At 46.3% G+C, this 13,530-nt stretch overlaps 1 protein-coding gene across 1 annotated transcript; it reads right to left on the reverse strand.

The window, feature by feature from the left end:
* Nucleotides 1–272: 272 nt before the first annotated feature.
* Nucleotides 273–6,840, reverse strand: adamts1 (ADAM metallopeptidase with thrombospondin type 1 motif, 1). The gene is made up of 8 exons (XM_061985049.1): nt 6,154–6,840; nt 4,210–4,550; nt 4,007–4,139; nt 3,343–3,800; nt 3,074–3,260; nt 2,818–2,996; nt 1,956–2,131; nt 273–1,864 (listed from the first exon to the last, which is right to left on the reverse strand). Exons 1-8 carry the CDS (start codon nt 6,674–6,676, stop codon nt 1,126–1,128), a joined length of 2,736 nt encoding a protein of 911 aa, XP_061841033.1. The 5' UTR covers nt 6,677–6,840; the 3' UTR covers nt 273–1,125.
* Nucleotides 6,841–13,530: the final 6,690 nt, after the last annotated feature.

Genomic DNA, 13,530 nt, shown 5'->3' on the forward strand with positions numbered 1-13,530 from the left:
AGGCTCATTATTTATTTTCTTTGCCACACTCAGAGTCAGAAAATGTGCTGAAGCATTTGTATATGATGCGTCTGTCTAATCTGCTTTATAATTGTTCATAATTACAGGAAAACAAGCCACTTTTTGCTGCAAGGCGGAAGTCTCAACAGGAAGCCGGGCAGTGGGGACGCCGCATGCAAGGTCATTTTTGGTGGCGGGATTGCGTGCGTGTGTCAAAAGACGGAGACAATACTTGCATGAGTCACTGTGATATTTTATTCATGAACCTAGGACCATATTTATATATATATATAAAACACTGTATAAATACTCTTTTTATTCTACTTCCTTCTGTGATCTCAAAAACAAATAAAAAATAATATTAAAAGAGGCCACATGATTATATATAACAGGCTGTACAAAAATAAATAATGTTTGGATATTCTGTACAAAAAGAGACAACTGTGAAAAAACAGGATGCCTTCGCAGAAGGCAGGAGAGACTTACTTATGAAGTAGTAGCAGGAGACAAGTCCCTCTTTAGGTCTCCACACACTCTATCTCTCTCTCTCACACACACACGCACACACACACGTCTTTGGTTTTCAAGATATGGCTAAATGTAAAAAAAAACAAAACGAGGCATTCAGAGAGAGAAAATGAGCGTTACAATGTGCCACTGGTTAAAAAATAAAATAAAATAAAAAATACACATAAAAAAGTGAAGTGCTACAGGTTTGTGATAAATAAAAATGTGGACTGACAGTTCAGAATAAATCTTATTTTCCATACCTGATGGGCTGAGTAAGTAGAACACATGTTCTTTATATATAAACGCCACAATACCCTTTGAATCCGTCCAGCCCAGCTTGGACAAACATGCATCGACACACACACACACACACACACACACACACACACACACACACACACACACACACACACACACACGCACACACACACACGGGCATGACATAAGGATGGTAAACAGCATGCTCCAACTCTTTCATGTTGGTGGGAGGCAAGGCACGCCGCGTCGGACTTTGCAAACGCGTGACACGGTCGGCGTGGTTCCCGACAGGACTGGAGTTACCACACACGGAATTAATGAATTCATCAAACAGAGGTCAGGTTGTCAAAGCAGTCCTTAGCAGGCACTCTGGTAGCACAGTTCCAGCAGGGGCCGCGGCCGATCTTTGGAGTCACAGCTGTCGTGGGTCAGTGTGCGGCCGTCTTGGCCGATGCAGCGGAGTTGACGTTTGCGGAACCCCCTTCCGCAGGTCTTGGAGCACGTAGACCACTCCCCGAGAAGCCAGGTGGGACAGGGCTGAGAGGCGCAGGCGCGCGACGCCAAAGGTCGCAGCTCCTCCGGGCAGTCTTTGGACGGGCGGCCCTGGGGGTCCAGACACACCACCTCTCTCTGCTGCGTGCCTCCCCCGCAGGTCTGGGAGCAGGGACCCCACTCCATCAGGGTCCACTCGGCCACCCCCAGCTCTCGGATGGCGTTGATGGAATGCCGACGGCCGCCGTTGTTGTTGGGGGAAGCGGCGTTGTTGGGTCTCGGGGCAAAGTAACTATACTTCACTCTGGGCCTCGGGGCATCCCCCACCGACAGTACCTGGATGGTGAGAGGCTCAGGCAGGGGGGAAAAGCTGCGGAGTCGCTCGAGGCTGGCGGAGGAACCGCTGTAGCGCAACAGCGCACCCTGCAGGGTGATGTCCGACTCCATGGTCATTAGCTTATAATCGCCGTTCAACAGGTAGGTGCCATCCTGTCGGCGCACTGCCAGGTAACTGTTGTCATGGCGGCCATTGCCAGGGGAACGCTGCTTGACGTCCAGATGGGTGGCGCCCGCGGGTATAGTCACCACGTCTTGGTACCCAGGCCTGGACAATTAAGTCAATTTAGTCCAATCATATACAGAAGAGCCTTGATGGCTTCAATATAAAAATGTGAACAAAGGCTGGGGTTGTGTACCTGGCACGCTCCAGGGATCCCGACACTTTCTTGCAGGTGGCTCCGTCCCCGCCGCACATGCCGCACTTGTCGTAGCGCTGGTTGGAGCCGATGATGCGATCACATCCCGCCTTCACACACTGTCCTTGAACGCAAACTGAGGTGGAATCGGGGCTGCAGGGGGTTCCATCCGCCACCTGGAGAGAAACAATGACACAATTGGAACTTAGGAGCCTTCCAAGAACAGCTGTGGCATTGTGACTACTACAGACTACTGCAGACTTCAAACTGCCTACAAGCTTTGAAAAGGTGAATACTGTACAGATGTTAAGTACAATACTACATATCGTCCATTGGAGGTGTTGTGGGGATTAACAGTGTGGATTAACAAGCACGAGTAAAGGAAGCTGTGTGAAGTTTACAAGTCTCTGGAGTCTGCTTTCACGGATATAAACACTACTACAACAAATACTGGTCAAGTGAAACCAGATTTATGATCGATAACGTTTACCACGATTTTGTCATTGCGTCATCTCGCTATTTCTTATTTGTAAAGCGAAAGTAAACAGGCAAGGTAAAGCTCGTCATTAACCGAGCAAAGCATGAATAGCCCTTTGGCTGCAGACGGAGCGGGGGAACGGTGAGCCAACAGTGCCATCAAGTGGCCAAATGGCACAAAGACGCAAATCGTGCCTTTGAAAGGATAGAACAAGACATAAGGTCCCAACTTTTTTTTACCTCTGGGCCCAACTTTTCCTCTACAGAGGGGCCACTGAAATAGTAATCTTTCTTTTGATTTTAATGGTATTCAATAATTATATCTAACCTACTTACAGTTTACAACCTTGTGAAACGATATTACCGTCAAATCTCCAAATCTCACCTTAGATTTAAGGACGAAGAAGTATCCCGTCCCCTTTGCCCGACACACTAGCTTGCAACGGTCTTTGGGCGAAACTCCAGCATATTTGGGCACCCATTCAACACCCTCTCCCGAACCGAGAGACACTTGGGCGGACATGTCGTTGTGAGCCAGACACTGTTCCTCCCGGAAGGACAGACCTAAGAAAATGAACCAGAGGTTAGGTTTGCGTTGTCCAAATACCAGCAAAGTTTGACTTTAGTTAGCACTGACTTACCGTTGGTGTTGGGGCAGATTTCAGTGTTACAGGAGCGGTACTGGATCCTCTTGCCCTCACAGTATTTGCCTCCGTTCTTAGGCAAAGGGTTGTCGCAGGACCGGAAAGAGTATTGCACTCCTCCGCCGCAGGTTCGAGCGCAGTCACCCCAAGGACCCCATGCTCCCCAGCCACCGTTGACAGGAATCTGGAAACACAACGTTCACATTGGTTTAGATTTTGGTCAAACTTTAAAACAAAATGTCTTCGGATGGAGTCCGGCTCCCTACCTGATGTTTGACGGCTTGGCTCTTTGTGAGACACTGTCCGGCCAGACAGTAGCTATCGTGTCCACACGGTGTCCCGTCTGCCCACGGGGAGTTCTTGGTTTGGCAGACCAGCAAACCGTTGGAAGTTGTCACTGTGCACCACAGAGCCGCGCAGGTGGTGCTCAGGTCGGGACAGTGTTGGGAGTCGTCACCAAAGGTCAGGCGACACTGGTGGTCCGCGTCGTAGACCGTCCCCGGAAGAGGCTGGGGGAGCGCTTGAGGCTTGGCGGGCTTATCGAGCAGGCATTGACCGTGGCCGTTATCCAGGAAGGTGGTGACCATGAGGGCGGAACAGGGGGACCACGGCTGCTGCTGGTCGAGATTGGCCAGGGTGGAGGCCATCATGTGGGAGCCCCAGTGGGGACCGTTAACCCCGGAGCACAGCTGGGCGTCGTCATGAGGCATGTTGAAAACGTGACCTACGGAGACACATGCACATCAGTTTAGCAGTGCGTCGAAGTAAAGGACTAAATGGGAGGGACTAAAAACGACATCATAACTGTATTGCATTCAAGGACCCTTGATTAAAGTTAAGGTTTAGTGTCGGATTGGGGGCCCTTTAGACGGTCCAGAATTTGGTGCTATGCCCCTGCGGACAGTGAGACAGTGATCCTGTAGTACTCACCTAGCTCGTGTGCTACTGTAAACGCAGCCTGCAGTCCGTCGTCTTCAATGATGGAGCAGCTTCTGTCCGGGTCACACACGGTGCCGACATCTGCCATTCCCAGAGTGTCGCAGGAATGAGCGCCGCACAGATCCTACAAAAGCAGATGAGTTAGTCCATAAATATTTTCTTCCTCGTCCTTACTCTCCATGTGTCAGACTTACCGTCCTTGTGAAGAGCATGGCGGTGTCATAGTGCTCAGGGTGGCGGTCACTAGGGGGGTTGTGCTGCCGCTGCCACTGGCAGAAGTTGCGTAAGGTCATGGCGGCGTTGGACGACACCTGAGGGCCTCGCTCTTCCTCGTAGACCACCAGCACCTTCACCACCGCCAGGCTGATGGAGTTATGGATGCTGGGGTGGCGGTAAAGGCGGGAGGCCACGGCCATGATGGTGAGGAGGTAGGCTTTGAGCCCGGCGCCGTGGAACTCGGCCATGGACTGGTCGGCCACCAACATGATCTCCAGGTAGCGAGGAGTGGAAACAAAACGCCTGGTTCTGTGGTGGTCTGAAGGGACGGGGAGAACCATTTTGTTATTTTTATTTACGCACTTTGAAGAGATTAACAGTTACAAGAAGGGTTCCTATACACACAGCATGGTCTTTTCATTTATGTATCTATTTTTTTAAATTCTGCCCTTTGATGACTAACACATTCTTCAAACGACATTTTGTGTCGGAAACTTTGAGTTTGTGGGGAGGAAAATCCTTTCTATTAGGGGACAGATTTCTGTACCAGGAGGTGAGTAAGCGCCGCTCAGCTCCTTCCAAACCCCCCACCCCCTCATCCTATATCGATCCAAATATCGATATAAAGGTCGATATCCGTATCGGATAGATACCGCCATGATGATATCGATATGTTTATGTTTTTATTATTATATTACTCTCCATTGGCCCTGCGATGAGGTGGCGACTTGTCCAGGATGTACCCCGCCTTCCGCCCGATTGTAGCTGAGATAGGCTCCAGCGCCCCCCGTGACCCCAATGGGAATAAGCGGTAGAAAATGGATGGATGGATGGATATTACTCTCCATGTTATATTGTTATGTTTATGCATTGTTATATAACCTACGGACTACAAAATGATTTTGGGGGTAATGGGCACCAATAGTAGTTTATTTATTTTTTTTAACTTATTTTGCACTGTTTCCCTTTAAATGTTTCAAGTAAAAAGGTAATATCTGGATAATTGATTTATTTTGTTGATATTAACATTATTATTATTATTTATTTCGTGAGGATTGCAGAAAAATAAATTATGTTTTTAAATCGATTAATACTTTTCAGAAATCTGTTTGATTTTTTTTTTTGGCAACCTAAAAGTTTTTTTTTTTAATTTTTTTTTTTTTTTTTACCAATTAATATACTGCGAGATTTGGTTACAAGATGTAAGATTCACAACCCTACTTTATACTTTTTTTTCTCTCCTGGGGTTTATTGTGATTACAAACATGATAAACGTTTGATAAATAATATTTTTTTATTTTGAAAATTATTACAAAAAGATAAACATGCGGTGCCTTCTCACGTGGGCTGGTATGACAATACAATTCCGTAAATGATATTTTCTATTTTTTGAATATTTATTTATTCATTTGATAGGTAAATCATAATACAGGTACTGAGAAAACAGCCCCCCCCCAAAAAAAAAAAAAAAAAAAAAATATATATATATATATATAAATAAATAAATAACAATAATAATAACGCAGCTGAGATAGGCTTCAGCACCCTCGGCTACCTCGAAAGGGACAAGCGGTAGAAAATGGATGGATGGAATGATTACATTTTTTTTAAATAAAATAAAATAACAATATATATATATATATATATATATATATATATATATATATATATATATATATATATATATATATATATACACAAAAAGTATATATATACTTTCTTTTTTTTAAATCGGAAAATCTTTCAATGATCAGTATCGGACCGACGCCAAAAATGACAGTATCGCCTTCCTCCACCTTCCGAAAGAAGTACTCCCGCCCACTTTGAGCCGTAACTCCGCCCCTTCTGTCAAAACCGGAGCTAAGTTTTTAATAGATTTTAGATTTTTGTCAATAAAATATGAAATGTAAAATATTTCTTACCGGTCTGCTCGGAGTTTCCAGGCTCCTTTTGCAGATTTTTCGGCACCCTCGCCTCGTCCTCATTGACCCCACACTTGGCGCTCTCCTCTCCCGCCGCGGCGGCTCGACCCCTGCGGCGGACGACGTGCACCTTCTCGGTCTCGTCCAGCGGCTGGATGAAGAACTCCTGCCCGTCCAAGTAAAATCCACCTCGGAGTCCCTGGCACAGGTTGACGGCGGCGGCGGAGTGCTCGTCCCCGTTCACGGTGCCCGAGAAGAAACACTCCGACTCGTCCCGGTGGCTCTTCGGCGCCGGGCTCGGGTGGGACTCGGGACTCCCCACAACGTGGAAGACGAACCCCGGGGCCAGGAAGGTGTGATCGGGCTCCAGCTGCAAGGTGAACTCTTGGTCGAATACGTCTAGCCGGTACACCCGCGTCTCATCAGCGGCGTCTAACCGGACTGGAACCACGGTGCTTTCTTCCCAAGCGCCGACGCACAGCTCGGCCATCAAACCAACAAAAACACAGCAGAGCCACATCATAAAAGTGGAATCCAACCAGAGAGAATTAGAATAAAAACGTCCTTAAAATGCTTTACAAACTTTAACACAAAAAAGTCTACAATATGACATCCAGTGCAAATTCCATTTAAAGAAAAGTTGGATCTCAGTAGTAAATCCCACAGGTCTTCCTCTCAAGTGCCTGCTTTTAGTCTGTTTTTAAAACTTCAGCCCGGCTCCCCTCCTTATATACGCCCCTGGCCCCCGGGGTCCCGCCCCTTTCTCGGGACCCCTTTGATGTGAGAGGGGCCAAACCCTGGAGCGCTGCCATGATAATCAATCGTTGTAGAAAAAGACAGTGGAGCTTTCCCCTCAGACGTGACGTTTTAACCCTTTCGTGAGATGACTTTTTATTAAATCAATCAATCAATCAATCAATCAATGTTTATTTATATAGCCCTAAATCACAAGTGTCTCAAAGGGCTGCACAAGCCACAACGACATCCTCGGTACAGAGCCCACATATTATTGAGTGAAAGAGGCAGCAGGTCTGGACCATGACGTGCGGATCACCTCCGCCGTGCCAAGGCGGCTCTGGTAAACCCAGGCCGGGCGACCAAACACCGAAAGGGGCCGCTGAGTTCTTAAGGTGGAAATCTACTTTTACGCAGAAGCGCGCCTCCATCGCGACTAAGGCAGAAGCAGCCCCCGTCCTCCGGCTCTAATTATTATACGTCAAATAGTATTTTTATTCGTTTAATTTCAATATATGCACATCTAAATATAAACATATAGAGTATTTCCACTTTTAACTGTAAATATTAAAACTTTAGTGTGACGTCACTGCTCAACTTTCACAAAAAACGACATTAAATCTTATTTAATAGTCCACCTTAAAAAGAAGCAGTTTTAAAGAAATGGTTGAAATGCTGCCTATCGCCACTAGATGTCAGGCATGAGCTATAAATGACATTAGCGTGGGGGAGTTGTATTTACTGTTCTACCACCAGATGGCAGTGTTGTATCACATTAGACGACTTGCAGGAGCAGCGTCAAGTGGCCGTAAGGAAGAGGCACTATCCGTTGAATGATTGTGAGATGACACAATTAAAAAGGCTGTCTAAGTAATTTTCTTGAAACAAAAAAATATAAAAAGAACACCACTGGCTATCTTTTGATACCATAAAATTAACTACACAAGTTATATTTATATGGTAATTATTATTCTGTGACTGTAAATTGTTTGCTTGTTTTCTTATTGATGCTTTTATTTTTTTCTGTACTGTGTAGTTATAATTATATGCTTTTACTTGTAATTGTATTGAGTTTGTGGACCCCAGGAAGACTAGTGGGTTGTTGTGGCAACCAGCTAATGGGGAACCTTAATAATAAAAAAATCAAAAATCAAATCATAAGTGGTTTAGGAGGGCATATTTATTTTTGAATGTATATATATATATATATATATATATATATATATATATATATATATATATATATATATATATATACATATATCCATCCATTTTCTACCGCTTGCAACTTTTGGGATGGTGGGGAGCGCTGGAGCTTATCTCAGCTGCATTCGGGCGGTAGGCGGGGTACACCCATGACAAGTCACCACCTCATATATATATATATATATATATATATATATATATATATATGTATATAAAGTTAAAAGTTAAAGTTAAAGTGCCAATGATTGTCACACACACCAGTTGTGGCGAAATTATTCTCTGCATTTGACCCATCACCCTTGATCACCCCCAGGGAGGTGAGGAGAGCAGTGGGCAGCAGCGGTGGCCACGCCCAGGAATCATTTTGGTGATTTAACCCCCAATTCCAACTCTTGATGCTGAGTGCCAAGCAGGGAGGCAATGGGTCCCATAGTCTTTGATAGGACTCGGCCGGGGTTTGAACTCACAACCTACCGATCTCAGGGCGGACACTCTAACCATATATATATATATATATATATATATATATATATATATATATATATATATATATATATATATATATATATATATATACACATATGTGTATATATATAGTCAAGGTTTCTGTGGTTTATCCGTTATACAGTGCTCAATACCAGGGTAGAGCAGAATATACGTTAGGTCCCTACAAGCCTGTTTCGCAGGTTTCCCTGCTCGCTTGTAAGGATGAAATAGCCTCTGCGTTTTTCCCTGACCTAACGTATATAACCTTTGAGCATCATGGCGCCGATCACGGCTGCCTGTTTTGTTTGTTTTTGTGCGTAAATTGTATGTCCGTGTGCTATTACATCAGATCAATCACCCCTACGGACTTATTACCGGTCATTTTAGCGTCAGCTGTGGATTTGGTCCATTCTTTGATCAAAAGAGGGAAACCGCACCGAAGAGGAAAGAGACCGGGAGCCCTCGTCCGTCTCCGCAGACGAGGATTACGCACGCTCTTACCTGGCATCTTCCTCTACAACGTCCGCTCACTTCCCAACAAGATGGACGAGCTAGCGTTGCTGATGAGAAGAAACAAGGACTTTTCCTCATCTTGTGTTTTGTGCTTCACGGAAACGTGGCTGAGCGCGAGTGTTCAACTGGAGGGCTTTCATCTTCTCCGCGCGGACCGAGAAGCGGTGGAGTCTGCTTCTTCCATCAACAGCAACTGGTGTACAGACGTGACGGTGATAACCCAACTGCTCTCGTGCTCTGGAATATCTTTTCATTCACTGTAAGCCCTTTTACTCACCGAGTGAGATAATTTCATTCATACTGGTGGCTTCCTACATACCGCCCAGCGGACGTGCATGACGCTCAGCGCACGCTTGCAGGCCAGATCTTACATGTGGAACGGTCTTTTCCGGACTCTCTTGTTATCGTACTTGGTGACTTTAACAATGGAAATTTGACCCAGGAATTACCCAAGTATAGGCAGTTTATTAGATGCCCGACCATTGAGGAGAACACTTTGGATCACTGTTACACTACAATAAGCAAGGCATACCATGCAGTCCCGCGTTGCTCTCGGACTATATGATCTTGTGATGGTGCACTTAATCCCTTCATACAGACAGAGACTGAAACTGGCTAAACCTGTTATGAAGACCATTAAGAAGTACACCGCTGAAGCTGTGGGGGAGCTGCGCGCATGTTTGGAGACGACAGACTGGGAGGCAATTGGATTGGCAACGGACAATCTGGACGAGTATACGGACACTGTGACCTCATACATACAGTTCAATGAGGCGCGCTTCATTCCAATGCGCACCAGGGCTTGTTATAACAACGACAAGCCCTGGTTCACACCCAAGCTCCAACAGCTGCGCAAGAAGAAGGAGGCTGCGTGGAGTAGCGGGGACCGGAGTACCTACAGAGAAGCAAAGTACCACTTCAACAGGGAAGTGGAGAAAGCTGAATCTGTGTACTCTAACCGTCTACAGGAACAGTTCAGTTCCAATGACTCTGCAGCCGTGTGGTGAGGACTCAGGGCCCTTACGAACTATAAGCCCAAAGCCCCCCCGTCCCTGAATAACTGGACTCTCGCTCAGGGCCTCAACACACATTACTGTAGTCACGAATGGCCTTCAGCTAATCAAAGCTCTGCTCCCCCACCATCACCCCCACCCCCCACCAACTCCAGCACTTCATTAATTAAAGAACTTAAAGAACTCAAAGGACATCAAAGGACTCCAAGAACATCACAAGGCTTCTTCAAAGGCCCTCTCCATCCGAGAGGAGGTTGTACGCCGACAGTTCTTGAAGCTGAACACGCGGAATGCCCCTGGGCCGTATGGTGTCTCCCCCTCCACCTTGAGACACTGGCTCCTGTCTTCACTGACATTTTTAACACCTCTCTGGAGCTATGCCGCGGGCCGTCCTGCTTCAAGACCTCCACCATCGTCCCTGTCCTCAAGAAAGCACGGATCACAGGTCTTAATGACTACAGGCCGGTGGCGCTGACGTCTGTGGTCATGAAGTCCTTTGAGCGCTTGGTCCTGCCCCACCTCAAGGACATCACCGCCCCCCTCCTGGACCCACTGCAGTTTGCCTACAGAGCCAACAGGTCTGTGGATGATGCAGTGAACCTGGCCCTCCACTTAATCCTGGAGCATCTGGACTCCCCAGGAACCTACGCCAGGATCCTATTTGTGGACTTCATCTCTGCCTTCATCACCATCCTCCCTGGACTGCTACGAGAAAAGCTCTACCAGCTCAGCGTGCCCGACTCCCTCTGCAGTTGGATCAATGACTTCCTGCCCGATCGAAGACAGCATGTGCGGCTGGGGAATATTGTCTTAGATAGTCGAACCATGAACACTGGTACTCCTCAGGGATGTGTACTTTCCCCCTGGCTCGTCGCCTGTATACAAACTGCTGCACCTCCAGTCACCAGTCCGTAAAGCCGCTCAAGTTTGCGGACGACACCACCCTCATCGGGCTCATCTCGGATGGCGACGAGTCCGCCAACAGGAGAGAGGTGGACCGGCTGGCGTCCTGGTGCAGCCTCAACAACCTGGAGCTGAACGCCCAGAAAACAGTGGCGATGATCTTTGACTTCAGGAAAGTCAAATCCCCACCATCCCCCCTCACCCTGATTGACTCTCCCACCCCCGTCTCTTTTGTTTATTGGGCACCACCATCACCCAGGACCTCAAGTCGGAGCCGACCATCAGCTCTCTCATCAAGAAGGCCTAGCAGAGGATGTACTTCCTGCGGCAGCTGAAGAAACTTAAGGTGCCGACCGAGATACTGGTGCAGTTCTACTCAGCCATCATCGAGTCCATCCTCACCTTCTCCATCACCGCGTGGTTCCCCGGTGCCACAGTCCGGGACAAGCATCGACTGCAGCGCATGGTACGTGCTGCTGAGAAGGTGATTGGCTGCAAACTCCCATCCCTCCAGGACCTGTTCTCCTCCAGAACCAGGAGGCGTGTGGGTCGGATCACAGCTGACTCTTCTCACCCTGGACACAACCTATTCTCTCCTCTCCCCTCAGGCAGGAGACTACAGTCCATCCAGACCCACACCTACCGCCACCTGACAGTTTTTCCCCTAGGCCATCAGACACATGAACAATAACAAGATCTGATAGCTCAGTTAGAGCTCATGTTATTCTATTCTTTGTTATATGTGTTTTATGTTGCACCATTGCCCCAAGTAAAAATCCTAGTTTGTGAACCCGTTCTCAAACAATGGCAATAAAAACTATTCTGATTCTGATATATATATGTATGTATCTTTTAATTACTAGTTATTTTTAATAAAAATTGTGCATTGTACACTATATTGCCAAAAGTGTTTGGCCACCTGCCTTGAGTCACATATGAACTTGAAGTGCCATCCCATTCCTAACCCATAGTGTTCAATATAATGTCGGTCCACCTTTTGCAGCTATTACAGCTTCAACTCTTCTGGGAAGGCTGTCCACAAGGTTGCGGAGTGTGTTTATCGGAATTTTCCACCATTCTTCCAAAAGCGCATTGGTGAGGTTGGTCGAGAAGGCCTGGCTCTCAGTCTCCGTTCTAATTCATCCCAATGGTGTTCAATCGGGTGCAGGTCAGGACTCTGTGCAGGCCAGTCAAGTTCATCCACACCAGACTCTGCCATCCATGTCTTTATGGATCTTCCTTTGTACACTGGTGCACAGTCATGTTGGAAGAGCAAGGGCCCGCTCTAAACTGTTCCCACAAGGTTGAGAACATGGGATTGTCCAAAATGTTTTGGTATCCTGGAGCTTTCAAAGTTTATTTCACTGGAACTAAGGAGCCAAGCCCAACTCCTGAAAAACAACCCGACACCATAATTCCTCCTCCACCAAATTTCACACTCGGCACAATGCAGTCCGAATTGTACCGTTCTCCTGGCAACCTCCAAACCCAGACTCGTCCATCAGATTGCCAGATGGAAAAGCGTGATTCATCACTCCAGAGAAGGCATCTCCACTGCTCTAGAGTCCAGTGGCGACGTGCTTTACACCACTGCATCCCACGCTTTGCATTGGACTTGGTGATGTATGGCTTAGATGCAGCTGCTCGGCCATGGAAACCCATTCCATGAAGCTCTCTGCGTACTGTCCGTGGGCTAATTGGAAGGTCACATGAAGTTTGGAGCTCTGTAGCAACTGACTGTGCAGAACGTCTTTGCACTATGCGCTCCAGCATCCGCTGACCCCTCTCTGTCAGTTTACGTGGCCTACCACTTGGTGGCTGAGTTGCTGTTGTTCCCAAACTCTTCCATTTTCTTAAAATAAAGTTGACTTTGGAATATTTAGGAGCGAGGAAATTTCACGACTGGATTTGTTGCACAGGTGGCATCCTTTGACAGTTCCATTCTTTCACAAACGTTTGTAGAAACAGTCTCCATGCTTAAGTGCTTGATTTTATACACCTGTGGCCGGGCCAAGTGATTATGACACCTGATTCTGATCATTTGGATGGGTGGCCAAATACTTTTGGCAATAAATTGTATGAAAAGTATTCCTAGCCCGAATCGGCTAATTTGGCAAATTTCATCAGATGCTGTCATAGTCCCTGGCACTCAGTGTTAGTAGTGCTAGAGTATTACTAAAACTAAATCCTGGTCAGAGATGTTTAAGGAAGACATGGATTTTTGTTGTTGTTCAATTCTTTGTTTATTATTTTTGGTAGTTCCAGTGAATGCTTTAAAAAAAGGTCTCAACTGTTAGGTTCAACAAGTCTTTCGTTTACACCTTATGGAAGTTTGATGAACCTTTTATAAAAATTGTTTGTTCTTATTTCCCTTTTTTTTGTTTTGAAAGTGAGATTTAAAAAACATATATACTTTTTTATTTCTGTCTTTTTTGTAGCCTGTATCTCCTGATAAAAAGGGCACTGTACATAAAATGTATTATTTATATTGTTATTTTGCACCAAAAATAATTTTTTTAAA

The sequence above is a fragment of the Nerophis lumbriciformis genome, linkage group LG23 (assembly GCF_033978685.3).
Source record: "Nerophis lumbriciformis linkage group LG23, RoL_Nlum_v2.1, whole genome shotgun sequence".
Lineage (NCBI taxonomy): Eukaryota > Metazoa > Chordata > Actinopteri > Syngnathiformes > Syngnathidae > Nerophis > Nerophis lumbriciformis.